Source organism: Manis pentadactyla, chromosome 5 (genome assembly GCF_030020395.1).
Source record: "Manis pentadactyla isolate mManPen7 chromosome 5, mManPen7.hap1, whole genome shotgun sequence".
In the NCBI taxonomy this organism is placed as follows: domain Eukaryota; kingdom Metazoa; phylum Chordata; class Mammalia; order Pholidota; family Manidae; genus Manis; species Manis pentadactyla.
Window position 1 is genome coordinate 141,572,726 of NC_080023.1, and position 16,047 is coordinate 141,588,772.

Genomic DNA, 16,047 nt, shown 5'->3' on the forward strand with positions numbered 1-16,047 from the left:
TTAAAAAAGTGGGAGCCACAGTGGTGGCTGTCGAGGGCTTAGTTTTGGTGGAGGGACTTTGGGGAAAGGAAGGAAGATAAGAATTGATTGACACCTGATGTACCAAATATATGTAGGGCCAAGACAGTATCACAGATTCTTTTTCCTTAGGCTTTTTTTCTATATTCTGGAAAACCGTATTTCCTCCCATAGCCAATACTGAATCCACACACAGGTATTCCTGAAAGAGATTATAAAAATCAAGCCAAGTGTCAACTGCCATTGGAACCATTAAAAAAGGAACATCTTTGTTTTTTCCACACAGTGTCCTCAGCACACAGAACTGGCTTCTTAGGAGGCCCTCCTCTTCTCATATAAATGCAAAATCAGATGGAGTCCACAAAGAGATTAAAGCAGACATCTGGAGTCTATAATTTTTAATAATTTTAAACTAGCTACAAAATGTTAATCACTTCACAAACCGACAGAGAGGACAGGAGGAATTTAATATTACATGCTGTAATGATATTTATCTCACAGTTTATCTATATTTCATTCCTTTATATAATTTTTTAAAGGTTTATCAGCTACTAAATATCTCAGCAATTTGGTGTGCATAGCTCTAGATTAAGCAACAGAGAATTGTACTGATAACAAACCACAGAGGAAATGGTGATTAATAAGAGTCAGCCTTATAAAATTCACATCTTCACAATTTCACAGAGATTGCTTTTTCCAAAACATACCCTTCAAAAGCAGCAAAACAAATCCTATATTACATTCATTTGACATACGTCAGCCAAACGTGTATTTTGCTGGAAATGATAAAATGGTGAATGTGTCAAATCCATCTTTTTTTTTAATTCTTTTTTTTAAAAAGGATGATTATGGTTCCTAAGTCTTGATAATTGACAGAAAGAAAGTGACCCTACTGTAGTTTTGCTGGTATAACTTAATCTCAACAGCGTCTCAATACTGAGCATGCCTTGTTCTTGTTATTCTGTTGCTGTTGTGTGTGTTTTCTCATCAGTATGCTACTGTCGTGGAAAGATTTTGTTTAAGTAGGAGTCTAAAAATCTAGTTCTCATGCATAAATGCATAAATCACATCACTTTTAGTGCAATGCCTGTTATGTAATTCCACATTGTCTAGTCATGAAATCATAAAGACAGATGAGAGCCAGAAGGAACCAAGGACAGCAGATCTTGAGTTTCAGAGCCTGACACCCCAAGAAAAGACCGTGGCAGTAGCTCTGTGGAATGTCACAGTTTTACAAGAACAATACTGTGTATTGAAAGAATCAACAGCACACTGAGCATTCCTAAATTGTTGTCATTCAGCAAACGCCACTGAGGAGAGAAAAGGAAAAATGAAACCCAAGACATCTTATGTAGGGAGTTAGAGCCACCAAATGACCACTATATACCTTTGGAAAGAAAGAGATCCAGAGAGAACAAAGGACACATAATATTGTTAGGAAGCTGATGGACGACACAAGACAACATTCACAATGGGGGTGGCCTGAGGTGTGTATATGTGCAGACCTACTAGGTAATACCATGAGAAAAGCATGAAGGTGCTATCTTGCCCGACAGCATGTGGAAGAGAACACAGGTGGGCACATTTAACCGCTCCCCAGCATCTTCGTTGCACGTTGGTTGGCCTCATCGATTCTGGTTTTGTTGGAATCAGCCTAGAAAATGGGGAAAGAGAACAGATTACCCGTTAGTGTTCCATTCATCCTTCTGGATCCAGACCATCCTTCTGGATCCTCTCTGACCCCTCTTGGGTGAGAGCATCGTGAACTTCCCCAGTCAGAACTGACCCTTCATCTTTTGTGATCCCAGAGCCATTGCTTTGGGTCCCAGAGCCATTTGCCATTGGCTCTACTTGGACATGATCATTGAAGCTTAATCTTAGTTCTCATGACCTTTTTCCCTAAAATTTGAAGACAGAGTTTTATCCTTTATCTTTCTGTCCTAGATAACACCCAGTGACTTCTGTGGTAGGCATTCACATCTGTTGGACTGAGGTGAATTACCACCACTTGTACAGTTGGATTCATATCATGGCTAACGTATTAGCAATGTAACTTTGGGAAGATTACTTAATATCTGGGGGCCTCAGCTTTCTCATCTATAAGATGGGGACAAGAAAGAATATTGGTAACAAGCATGAGTATCCTTTACGTTGCATTCATTTAATTGCTGACATCAAGACTGACATCCGCTATTAATTCCGTTTACTAAGTGAGGAAACCAGGAAAAGAGGATTTAGGCAATTTGTCTAAAATCAAAGTACTAACAAAAGTAGACACCAGAGTTGGAAGGCAAGGAGCCTGAAGTCAGAGTCCATACTGGTAATGACTGTTAATCACTATACTACTTAGGTTTACTGTGAGTATGAAACAAGTATATATACATTATGTACTTAGAATAATGTTTTGCAAATATTAGGTGCTCAATATATCTTACCTTGTAGTTATTACTGAGTGAAAATTTGGCTTGTTTTTGGGATATCTAGTAATATTCAAGCACCATTTCTGAAGAATTCCCAAGAGTTTTGTAACTGGCTTCTTTTAGCAGGGGACCCTTCACTGTAACTGTATGCCTGTGTTGATCTCACTGTGGGAGTTATCTTTTGCCGTATATGCAGCATGAAACCCAGGGTTGCTACTAGGGTAGACTTTTAAACTCTATAAAATGAACTGTTCCCAGCGCCAACGAGAAAGATACGAGTCAGCAAGTAGCAGTGAACACTTGCTGTTGTGCCCTACATGATTGGTAATGTTGTCTGTTCCTTGCTAGCCAGGGAGAAGGAAGAGGAAACTGAGAGACATGCAGGGAAACAATTGTTTTTCTATCAACCAGTATTTATCCAATGATTACTGACTTTGCATCTACTACTGTACTTGGTGCTTTCCAATCTCTACTGAGTTGGGTCTTGCTTATTCAATTTAATTGTGAATGTCGAGGTCATTAGCATTATCCATATTCAACTAGAAATTTGCCAAGTTGAAATAGAAATATTTCTAGATTATTCATGACTCTAAATTATCTGGCAATGGTTCCCTACCATCTCTTTGGATAATCAAGGGTTGACTTTCAAAGCAAATAAAATAGAGTATTAATTTTCTTTGATTGTTTTTATTTAAAGACTCATATTTTTGACCCGTGGTTCCTATTCTTTCCAATTTTACTTGGCTCTTAAATCTTCCCTCTTCAACTACAAATCCTATGTGAAATGACACTTTGGTGCTCGGGAAAATTATAGGCTCAGACCAGTGTGAACTGTTCCAGCAGACTGAATTATGTTGAGTATTTTTCCAGACTTGTACACAGAAAAGAGCTCAAATGAGAAAAATTGCATCTTTAAAAATGGATGTCATTTCTGGAGACAAACATTCTAGAATCTCTTATATTAGAATGCACTGGTGAGCCTTTACATGGTGGCAGAAGGGGCTAATTTGAAGTAGAGAATGAGGTTACTTTTTAGATATCCTCAAAGGATCTGGGAGGGGCTGGAACTGACTGAAGTTTAATGAGCATCTGTAATTTCCACCTAAATTTTTTCCAAAGCATATCAAAATTCTGGCCCATAAATATCTGACACAAAAGGTGCCACATCTTTATTGTTTTACAAATAATAAATTTATTAAATTTATAAAAAATCTTGAGAAAAATCTCTTTTTAGATGTCTTCTTGGTATTTGGTGAATGCCTCTGTGTTCATTGTATTTATTTGTTTTAGGACTTTATTTATGGAGTATTTCCCATCCCAGTTTTCATATTTCTATTAAAGAATCTTAAACTCACTGGTCTACCCTAGATATACTATATGATTTGTCCTTGGGAGAAAGCAAAGATAACCATCAGAGAACCAGTAAGAAAGTTAGAAAGAGCTGTTTAGCCTATCCTTCTGAACATTCTGGAAATCTCCTCAACTTCAGACCATGGCAGGTAGCTTCCTGTTCTTAGCTCAGAATCCAGTAGAGGATGCTCACTGCCCCTCAGGGCAAGCTGTTCTTATCCCAGTTTTGAATGGCTCTCATTACCTTTCAGATGAGGAAACCAGTAATGAAACTGGGGAGCAGGAAAATCCAGTTGAAACCCAGGGTCTTAATTTTCAAACACTGTGTTTCCTCATTGATAGGAGAATTCGAGGAACACTAAAGCTTCAACTTCACTGTACCTCAATGTGTGCGTGGTACCTATCACTGAAGACTTAAACATCACTGAATGATTTCCTTAGCAACAATTCCCACAAGGCATCTGATATAAACCTGTCCCATTTTAGCAGTTTTCTGAAAGAAGTGTACTATTTTAACCTTAGAAGATTGCATACATAAAAATACACACAATCAGAAAACAAGGTTTTTAAGCAGATAAAGTAATTTCTTAACAGTTCATGGGAATGTATTGAAAACCATATTTTTGGACTCCCCAAACTTCACTATTAATCCAAGTGATGAGCAAGGATCATGTCTGATGGGCTTGGGTGAAGGTTATATTGGGGTCATGAGAAAATATGGGAGAAACATTAGAAGTTTCTCTTTGCTCCTACAGTGTGATTTCAATGTAATCTTAGATTGCAGGAGAACTTTGTACACCATTTCCTATTATCAAGACACGGTGGAAATCTATTAATAATTGTGCAACTCATATAATATGTGTCATTGGGGGGGCAATACTGGGTTGGAATGGGCTCTCTGTAAGTCATGTCTAGATTGTGATTTTAGGTGAAAAAAAAAAAGGCTAGTTGTTTGAAGGCAACTAGACCCCTCCCCCATTTCTTAAGCAATTCAGCATTCAAGGAATGCTACAAACTATAAAAACTATTTCCTACTTGCCTGACTTTGGGTTCAATCTTATAGCTGCATATGTCTTTGCCCTTATAGTAAATTTGGCCCAGAATGAAAGGTTTTCCCTGAAGAAGAGAGGTAGAAATGCAAAGTGGCAGAATTAAGATGCCATTTGCCTTTCCAGGAACACTTCTTCGTGCTTAAAGTCCAACTCTATCAATAAAGATTTGACCCCTCTTTCTTAGTAAAACCTCTCTGGAATTCTAATTGAGTTAGAGATCCATTATCTCCTTCCATCTATGAGTAAATGGGTCCATTGATAGAAAATGACTACTTGTTTTTTTCAAATCATTTTCCTGTTGGGAAGTAGTTCAGCAATTATTTCTTCCCTTGTTTTTCTGGGCCATAATGGGTTAGGTCAGTCTGTGTTGGCTCCAGTACTTTTTCAAACTCTTAATATTGTTTTAAAATCTATTGATTTGCACAGCTTTAAAAGCATTAGCATATCAAAGGCTCATAACAATGCTAAGTAGGTCATGGCTTGTAAAAGTAAGCAAAGCACAAGCATTTTGTCAACCAACACTGACATTTGTGTAGCTCGACATTGATCCAGCAAAATATCACACTATCAGGTATTGTTTTTTTAATATGGAGCGTATAGAACACAATAGGGCAAAGCATTCCCTTTATGTCTGTCTACTCATTGTTTTTTCAAGTCTGCAGAGAATGCTTGGATACCAAGAAACTAAGTATGTAGCCCTATGATTCAAGTGTTCTCAAAAGCATCCTTCCTTGCTCACCAAAGTAGAATGAATTGTTAAAAAGAAACTCAGGGTTTCAGGCTCAAAACAGCAATATCTCCCAGGAAATGAACTCACACAATGTAAGATTGGCCAACTTGAACTGATTTCTAGATGCACAATTACCTTTAACTGATAATGGTCTATTTCTCCCTGATGGCATTTGGACATCTTAAGAGATTATAAACCATATTCAGGACTCTACTGATTGGGGAGGATGCAGAAACTATGTCAGATTTGTGTAGTGTGGAATATCAGGTTTTGGTGCCCCCAAATTTTTAGAAATGCTTTCTACTGTTTCTTTCTGTTCCCTTCTAATCTCAAGCCTCTAATCCCACTCCATCCCATTCCACTATCTCCGCTCTTCTTTATGCATCTTGTTGACACCTGGGGGCTTAGTCTTAAGAGCGATAGCTGGATGTGGAATTCAACTTCATCAGATTATGTTCCCTACTTTGAGATCTGGACATGTACACTGTTGAACTGGAAATGGAATCTGGGCCTTTTAAAAATATCATTAAAGCTTTAGCATTTATAAAATCAAGGCTCATATTCATCTTCTGGCTAAACTAAAATTGCTCTTCTTTCCCCCACTCCCTGATTCTACTCCTCCATCATCTCCACTTGACCAGCTCCTAACCATCCTTCAAGATTCAATTCAAATTCAACTTTTTTTTAAAGATTTTTCCACCCTGACCTGTGAAATCTTTCCTCATTTAACCCTGTTTAGCATTTTATGTGTGGTTCTCTTTGCAAATTATGTTTTGTGTGGTAGTAAATCTATGTGGAGGCTCACTGCCTCCTGTAGGAGTTTCTTGGCTGGGGAGATGGTGTCTTTCTCATCATGCCCTTTGGTACCTAGCACGATGCCTGCAAGAGAGGCACCTCTGAGGACTATCTGTTAAATTCTACCATCTTATTTACTTATCTTGTTGCTGAATTTTTGTCTTAGAAAATCAAGGGGAGCATTTTCATCCATCAGTGTACTGGATCCCAGTGGCACAGTTCACGGGTCTCACGCCCTTCCTGCTTCCTCAGTGGTTATTTCTGAAGAAGTGATGAGTGATGGATACTTGCTGACTGCCACATGCTCACCTTCTCCATGATCCTGTCGATCTGGCGATTCTGTGTATCGATCTCATTGCCCATATCCAGGGCCATGTGACGGAGGTTTCCAATAATACCGCTCACCTGCTCCAGGTTTTCATCCATTTCATTTTCTCGGGCATCATTTGTTACCCTGGGAGTCAAAGAGCAATTTTTAAAAGAAAGTGAGGGGGGAAAAAGTCGAGTATCCAAGACCTAAAGCTTTGGGGAAAAATCTATAGATCTCTAGGTATTCACCCTATCCATCTTTAATCTCCAGTATGAGGTCACATGTTGTGTGTGTGACAATATGAGGTTTTGTACATTCGAAATTAATTTTTAAAATGTATTTCTGAACACCTGAAATTTTATTTTTTAAAAGGCACATTAAATAGATCAACTTATCTACTCTTATTTTCACCAATACATTTCTTTTATATGTTTACCCCAATTTTCATTTTTAAGGATAAAGCATTTCATAGGGAGGATTCAAGGTTAGAGAATGAAGATTGAACTACTTAGAAACTGTGTTTTTTTTTCTGGAATGTCAAACTCTCCAAGAGTCAAATGCAGAATAAAAGTAAAAGCTTACTTGTTAAGTCAGAGAATTTCTCTGCTCATCTCCTTTCCCATTTGAGACCAACATTAATGGGGAAGAGTAATGATAATTACAGTCTGTCCCTTAATCCTGCTTGCTCTCAAGAACTCCAAAGGGAGCTCTTGTTTAAGACAATTTTTATTTGCTCAGATTTCAATCCTATGGCTTTTTGGTGGCATTGTGAATGGGTAATTTCAGGGGAGAAAACTGTGATAAAAGATTATTGTTTCAGTTTGAGTAGGGAGGAAGGTGTCAGTTCTCAAAATGCCTTACCATTTGTTTCATAGTTAGATGTGAGAGTTAAGAAGGCACTGTTTATGCTAACAGTAGGTACACACTGCAGAATGTTCCGGTTCTTAACATTTTCTCACTATAGATGGTGATGGGCTAAAAAATATACAGAGGGGTTAAAACTCATCCCCCATGGTAACTCTCAATGCAGACAGGCCCACTAAGGTTTTTAAAGCAGCCCAGGACCTAGAAAACTGAAGGGGATCTTCCTAGCTTTCTTACATAGAAAAGCTTATTTAAATGATCACCAACTGTTAAGCCATACTTCTGGTTACAGTGTTCTCAGCTCTGAATGCCTATCAGAACCACCTGAGGGCTTTAAAAAACCACAGTTGCCTGGGCCTCACTAGAGATTCTGATTCAGTTGGTGTCAATTAGGCCGAGGAACTGATATTTAAAAAAAATCACCTCAGACCAATTCTAATGTAAAGCCAGGATTGAGAACCCCTGGGCCTAGTGTCTCTGGAAGCAGATAAAAACATGAATAGAATTGTCATCTGTGAGGCTTTAGGTAGACATCTAGACATTACACTTACAGGAATTGTCACTTGAGTTTGGATTTGGCTGGTAACATCAGCCACAAGGGCTTGGGTAGAGATGGCTCTACAAGCAGGCACCCTAGTCTCTGCTACTAGTGTCATAGTTTGTAAAAAGGGACAGTTCTTTTCAATAACAATATTTATTATTATTATTCTGTTTTCTGGTCTCCTGAGAGCTGAATTCTGAATTGACAAATCTGCATAATTTGAGATTTTTATTTAAGTTGGCTTTTACCACCAGGTCTCAAAGGGAATGATTAAGAAGTCAGGTATGCTCATTATTCTCTATTTGTACCCTCAGGTCCATCTGCTGACCTTTTCTGCTCTCTGCCCAGGAAAGCTGACCTCTCTACTGTATCAACCAGGTTCTCTTACCCTCTGGCTCCCAGTAGGCTTTGGCCAATGGCCAATGGGAGACTGGAGGGCAAGAGGAGTGAGGGGTGGGGCATTTATTTCTCTTTCTTATTTCCTATTGGTTTTGTAGCATCTCCTTTTCTCTACTGGTTGCTCCCTGCTCACAGCCATAACTACTTTCAGGTTCTGGTAATTGCTCTCTCCTGTCCCTTTGGGACTCTTCTGCTATTGCTAATCCATAAGTGCTTTACCATTGCTTGTTATTAACCCTGCCCATACCTGTGTACACAGTCTCTTATTAATAAGTTCTGCTCAATTAAACTCAGGCAATGAGGTGTCTGTTTACTGCCCGCATTGATTTTGGGTGTAGTCATGTGACTTGATTTGTCTAATGAAACCGGTTAAGCTTCCTAAGTGCTTGTGCACTGAAGCCTGCCCCTTGGATTGCTGTCACCACAGGTAAGAAACCTGAGCTATTCTGCTGCAGGGACCATGTGGAGGAGAGACTACCTGGAGAAGGGAGGCGCCCTGCCCACAAAGCCAGCCAGCCATCAGACAGGCCAGCGAGGCCATCATCCTGGATAGCCCAGTTATGGTTATCGAATGTGAGACCTGGGAAGAACTGCCCAGCTAACATAAAGACTCATAAGTAACCAGTAAAATGGTTGTTTTAAGAACCACTCGGTTTGGGGTGGTTTGTTACCCAAAAATAGGTAACTGCTCCAGTGCTGGCTGCAGAAGGCTCACCTACGGATGAAGCCACCACTGATGGCCATCTGCTCCCGTTCGTCCACCACACGAGCAGGCTGGCTGGCCACCACTCCGTCCTGATTATTGCCCCAGGCTTTTTTGTAAGCATCACTTGATTTAAGCCTACGCAAAAAAGAGGGTGAGTGACAAGGCAAGGGGGTGGAGCATCAAGCTCATAACAATGGTTACCTCTTCAAGCGAAGAACAGAACCAAGCGAATGAATTTTAACTGGAGGCATTAGGGAATACCGATATATCATAATCCAGATCCAAACAGTTGGCCACCACCATGCCTCAGCTACTTGGCATTCCATTTCCAATCAACTCAATTGGAATTGTCAAGACTGCAACCTTTGCCCACAGGTTGTTCTTGCTTCGGTTTGTAGTCAAAGTGTAGTTGGATTTAAGACAAGCATTAAGGTAGCTGGAGGACATTCAGTTCTATTTCAGTGACATGGTTATATTTTGAGACACAAAACACAGAAAACCATCCAGGCAGACAGACACAAAACAAGACTGCTAAGTAGAGTATGTACATCACATCACAGAAAACCACTGTCATCAAGAACAACATACTCAACCAAGATTTTACACATCATCATGCAAAGATTCTGTTTAATTTTTTTCCCCCATGCATGTGTGGAACTAACCATTCCAACTCTGCATGAAGGACATAAAGGGCTGGTGGTTGGCCAAGGGTGATGGTCTTTGAGTTGCCTCTAGAGCTATTCGTATTAGATAATATATCGGTACTTCCAAACAGTCACCATACATCCAGAGTCGATGTACAAACCTTTGTCCACAGAGACAAAAAGTAAAAGAGGCATAGTGAAATGAATGCAGGAAAATAGAAGAGAGAACAAGCCATCTAGCATCAAAAAGGGAAATCCCTCTACGTCTTCTTCATGCACCAGCTACAGGCATGAGTAGAAAGTGAAGCATTCTCATTTAAGCCAAACTACTCCAGAAGTTGACCATTCTCTAGAAAGGCACTAGCGGGACAGTAATAGCCTTCATGAGGATTTGAAACGCAGATTCAAAAGCTCCTTTGTCGGGCTGAAGGGCAGGGTGGGAGTGAGTACAGGCTCCTACTTCAAACTATTCTGGGAGGTGGTATGGGCAGAATGGTCTGGAACTGGTGTGGTCTCCGTGGGCCATATATTTCACTGAGCTGCCTTGGAGAAAAACTTAAAATCCAGGCATACCTGTTGTGCCCAATAGGAACATGTGCAGCATATTTTGGTGGGTGTGTTGTAATTTAAGGCAATCAAAGATGTTTTTAGGTTCTTTGCATAGTAGAAACCACATGCTTTTTTTAGTCCAAAAGAAAGGTCCCATTTTCACATTTTCTAGTGTGAGACACCAAAATTTAACCCTTCCCCTCCCCACCCCTTTCACTAGAAGACCACAGCCATCTATTAAAACTAGTTCTAATACTAATATTTGCAGAGTGGGGACCAAGCAACCCTGGGGACAAATTGGAAAATTGTACAAGTGGAATTTCAGCAACTCTCACAACCTAGTGTATAATGCCACGGCCTTAGAGCAGTTGGAATTTACTGCGCTGAAGAACCATGGGTCTTCTCAGCTGGACAGGATTCCCAACTAATTTAATGGAGCTGAGAGTCTGGCTTTGTTTTTGTCCAACTCCCTACCCCCTCCCTCCTCACATTAGAAGAAGTTATATGGACCTTGTGATGTTTTCTGCTATGTAAAAATTCTGATATACCATCTTTGGCAATGTCACGGGGGTAGGAAAGCTTGCGTTTCTGGAAGAAGGCGGATCACTGCACCCACAATGCTGCACAGACTCACATAACTGCAGTACATCTATCATAGTCCTTCGAAACATGCCGAGACAGGGAGAAGCCCTCAGAGAGTCCAGGGCACCACCAGCCACTGCGTTGTGACACATGGTTTTTAAAGCATTATTTACATACAATAGGAAACACTTCGGTCAAGCTTTGAAGCTCAGTTAGGGTCTCTTGTGCAATAAGGATTGAGTGCCAACTAATATGTGGAATTCGTAGGGGCCATCATTCCATCTGAACATTGAAGCCATCCCAGGTGGACCTGCCTCCACCCTTTCTCACACTCAGTTGATGAAGGGGGAAAATGTATTTGTTGGAATTCATCAAGAACAGGTGGAAATCTCACCTAAGGTCAAGTGGCCATTGAAATGGATGTACAGTTAAATCTTGAATAACTGGAATGCTTAGCAATGAGTCATTTGGGTGAATTATATGACTTTCATAATTAACAGTGGGCCATGGAGGAAAATTTTGTTTGAAGGGTGATTGTTCAGGATCTGTTTGAATCTTGAGCCACTTCCAGCCTTAGAGTCTTAGGGTAGTGAACATGATGGATTCTTCCCTTGGTAATGGTTTCTCTTGATGTGTCTGATGACCTTTCTTCTGCAGATCAACTCTTATTGTTTGGTCCTGCTATTTGTGATAGTTATAGGATGGAGACTGAGGGAGGGAATGCAAACTATCTAGGTTGCCCTCAAAGAAAAAACATTTTAAATCCCTAATGCAACTTTCCCCCCTTTGTTCACATGTCTTTTTGTATAAAGTGGAAGGGAGCAGAAGTATACATACACTAGAGGGTTCCAATTAGATAGATTCCAGTTAATCAGACTTTACTGTAGATCATTCTTTAAAAAAAAAAAAACGTTTTAAATTTATTTGTAAATTGAGCCCCTCCCCCTCCTAAACAGGAAGTGGGATATTTTAAATCAGCCTCAAAGTTTAAAAGATGTGAATGGTCATACAATCAGCTAGAAACGACATCAATTTCTATTCTAAAAGCTAGGATCAGGAGAGCTTTTAGGAAAAGGGCTTCTGTTCAAAGGGAAAAGGGAGGGGTGAGGGAGACTGGGTAACAGGTTTAATTTTCCAAATGCATGTTGGACAATCCACACATGCATTTTTTTTTTCCACTGCTGGTCCAATGAGACTATCTTCCAGAACACTCATTTTCAGGTTCCTTCTGTTGCAAACCTTTATAACCACATGTCACATTTCTGCTACATTCCAAAAAAGCATTGCAGAACCTTGAGAACAGTTGAATGTTTTGTGATGTCGTGCATGCAAAATCTACACATTTCAACATTTTGGCCAGTGTACGGGCAGATCTTCCAAGAGGAAGAATTTGAGAGGGATGGGTCCAATTTGGGTAAGGCTGAGCACTTTTTGCCGAAGGACTCATTGCCTCTGTGTTGGGCATCGATAGTCTAATCACTGAGCAGATTTGACAATTGGTGGACAGTTGAAAGGCTGAATCTCTATCGCACCCTTTAACTTGTGGCATGCTTGCTTGGGCCAAATTATCCATCTCTTTTGCTTCTGAAAAAATCAAGCCTTGATATATATGTTTCTCATCTTCCAAACTCATCCCCAGTCTTTTTAAAATTTAAAAATGCAGTTTTGGCTTTTGGGGTTGAGGGAAAATAAAATGCCCTGGGTGCCTCTTTCTAGAGGCCTCTGTCTCAAGGTACACTTTCTGGAAAATGTTGAAACGTTTTGTCAATAAAAGTTGCTGACAGTGATGCTTTCACTGTAGTATGCCTGATTTTTAATGCATCAACAGTAACTCCCACTAATATCATCTATGCTATGAGATGAATGCACTAGAGACGGTATTGATCTGTTCTGCATGCCACATGCTCATCCTGCCTTTGTGTCTGGCAGGAATGAGCTTGTCAAGGCTTGGAGGTGGGCCTTGGGAAACCAAAGCTTCAGGCAGGCAGGCAGCACCTACTTGTTACAGGGACACACACAAAGCCCGCAGAATTTTCCTAGGTCCGTCAAATTCTTTTCTGCTTCTTTCATGTCCTTATTGATTTGGTCCATCCCTTCCTCAATGCGTTCCAGTTGTTCTGATTAAATACAAGTATTTTATCCCCACAGAATGAAGCAGATGGAAAAGGACAAAGAAAAAAAAGACAAAACTTCAGACATTCACTTTGACATTAAAAAAGAAAAAAAAAAAAAAAGAAAGAAAACTGGACGCCACAGATCAGAGCTGGTACCCAGTACCTACTTGTTACAAGGACATATGAAAAGGCCACAGCATTTCCCTAAATCTTTTAAATTTTTCTCGGCCTCCTTCATGTCTTGGTTGATATGGTTCATGCCTTCTTCAACACGATCGAGTTGTTCTGGTTAGGACAAAGGGATGACAGTATGGAATGAATTTTTTGGGGGTTTCCAACAGAATATGAGAAATGACTATGTGAAACAGAATTTGAAAGAGAACGAGAGAGAGATTACAATGCATTGTCAAGAGTATGCATTGCCGCAGACCACTGTGCCCTATGCAGGCGTGGGTGGAAGGAAATGAACAACAACGATGTTCAAAATAGTTGGCAATTCAGACACGATGGGATGGGGTAGGGAGGCCTGTTGGATTCTGAGTGTCCAGGGAAACAGTATAGCATATCCACTTACTCAGACACCAGTGAAACCCGAGAAAAAGAACAAGGTGTTAGTTTATGTTATAAGCACTCAGATTTAATGCCACTATTAAAGGTATCTGCTTCAACTTTAAAGTATCTCTGTCTTTTGGTTTTTAAGCATCTTCAACCAGAGAAGGGTAGAAAATAGAATCCATCGTTTTCTTTAGGAAAAATAACAATAGCTACAGCTACAATTAGCAGTGGGTACCAGATCTTTTCCCCCTTAGCAGAGGCTGTCTAGCCAAAAGCAGTTCTTGCTTTTGAAAACTTAATTCACAGAAGCTGTAAAAAAGCAACATTAGCACAACAACTGTATAAGTACTGGAAAATTTAAATTCCTCTCTTATCCTTTGATTACTTGCTATGCAAACTTTGGAAGAAGGCTTTTCTCTTCTCAGCCCCTTGATTTCCCAGTCTCTGCAACAGAGGTCAGGCTAGATTCCAACTCCTGGCAGAGAGCAGGGAAAACGGATGCAGGGTCCCTGGAAGAGGGGCATGGGCTGGAACATAGAACAGTATAGGGTCATTGCTGCCAGGCAAGCTGACTTAGTATATCTATGACATAGATCAATAGCCATAAAAACGAATCATACTTCCAGGTTGCCAGAGTTACTACACTACCTTGATTAATTTTTCAAAAGTTATGTCACCACATTGAGTAAACTACAAGTTCAATGAAAGGATTTTTTAAAAACAGCCTTCAAACCCATTAAAGGAAGGCAGCAATGGGATGTGTCATCCATCTAATTAACAAAACCTAATTACACTTCCATTCCTCTTTTCATCTATATTTTCATGTGCACATGCCTATGCCTCCATGAATAAAGGCATTATTGGAATTAAACTGATAAAGACATTTCCAGTCTAAGGGCACCCATAATCACGTAAAAACACTTTCACATTGAATTGTCCAGTGGAAATAATCATTTAAAAAAAAAAAGATAGGTTCATTAGTGATTCTTGGAAAATAAGAACCTATTATGTTCTCTTTTGTGAGGCTGAATAATAGAATTCAGCTTACTAGGAATCTGCTATCTCTATGCTTTTCAAGTGACTGGTGAAAAAAATTTCATTGTTTATCCAGCTTTGGCTAGTTGGAGAAAATAACAATGTAGGGCTGGTGAATTTTTGCTGAATAAATATTGTATAGTAGTAATGCCATTAGGAAAATCCTTTCAAGGTCAAAAAAAAAGAAAAAGGATGGCAATTCTTTACATTCCAGCTTTTATGCTTTTCAGAAGACGTCATTCTAGTTCCCTTTAAAGAACGCAATGGTCTGTATGTAGATCAATGTAACGACTGAATGAGGGGACTGGTAGGGGGAAGAGGAGCTCAACATAGTCAAAAGAAGAAGCATGTTAATTACAGACAGAAACAGGGATGCCAAATTCCAATCGAATAATTGCTAATAGCTTCCTGGAGGCTGGGTGAGGTGAGAGAGGAGTACCTGAGCTCAGAGGGAAGGCCCCTGGACTCCACTCATGACAGCCGAAACTTCACGGATCATGGCATGGGGATACATATTCAGGTATTTGCCTTTTCTGAGTTTTTCTTGAGTTGACATTTTTGAGCAAAATATTAACTCCTGACATTTCAGGAACCCCTTGCAGGGATATGGAGGTAATGTAAGATGTGAATTGATCCACAAGTGTTGTATTTCTGAACCAGAGTACTCAAATTAAAAGATAAAAACAAATAGGCCAGCCCAAATGCATATTCTGAGAGCTGGGTTCTGCCATGGCTTGCCTAGCAAAAGTCATAGCAAAGAGAGGAATTCTGAAGCTGAAATTTTGTCACACATATTCTAACAATAATAACTTTTTAAATTAAGTGTGCTGAGTTACAGTGGTGGACACATTTGGCAATATGGGACTTCATGATATTTTAAAGATTTCTGCAAAGACATTTCTCTGGTAGTGCTGGAAAGTAACAAGTATCCTTTCTGGGATATTCTGGGGTAGAAAGCAGCATCTTGGAGGCTGAGGCAATGCACCATTCAGGCTTGACTGCTGTTACCTCCCTAAGCATGCTTACTGGTTGTTTTCCATGTATTCTTGAAGACTTAGAGGAGAATAATATTTAGTGTCAGAAAAGGTATTCCAACAGATAACACTATGTGTTGGAGCAAGAGATTGTACTTTCTTATGCCATGTTTGGATGACTGGTTATTCATGATGGATCCACCAATGGTGGGATGCTCAGGGATCCAAGATCCCAGTAATCTTAAGTAAGACAACATGGGGCCCTTAGAATTCTCAAGCTGGTAAAAAACAGTTTAAGAATACCAAGGCATCAATGCTATTGGCCCAGTGTGCATGAATATGTTGAGTTAAAGATGCAGCCCACCTGATTTTGATTTTCCTTAGCATCGATGAACTTACGGAAATTCAT

General features: G+C 39.8%; 1 protein-coding gene across 3 annotated transcripts in view; it reads right to left on the bottom strand.

Moving 5' to 3' along the window:
* Positions 1 to 401: 401 nt before the first annotated feature.
* SNAP25 (synaptosome associated protein 25) overlaps positions 402 to 16,047 on the bottom strand; it is a 74,925-nt gene continuing 59,279 nt past the window's right edge. For 2 of the 3 annotated variants that reach the window (XM_036876196.2, XM_036876197.2), the window contains exons 5-8: positions 12,960 to 13,077; positions 9,195 to 9,320; positions 6,675 to 6,819; positions 402 to 1,672 (exon numbers count right to left, since the gene is read on the bottom strand). In XM_036876196.2, the coding sequence (XP_036732091.1) occupies positions 1,604 to 1,672; positions 6,675 to 6,819; positions 9,195 to 9,320; positions 12,960 to 13,077 (458 nt within the window). In that variant the 3' untranslated portion in view covers positions 402 to 1,603. Of the gene's footprint in view, positions 1,673 to 6,674; positions 6,820 to 9,194; positions 9,321 to 12,959; positions 13,078 to 13,241; positions 13,360 to 16,047 lie in introns of all 3 variants that reach the window. The other variant, XM_036876199.2, reaches the window with a different exon arrangement.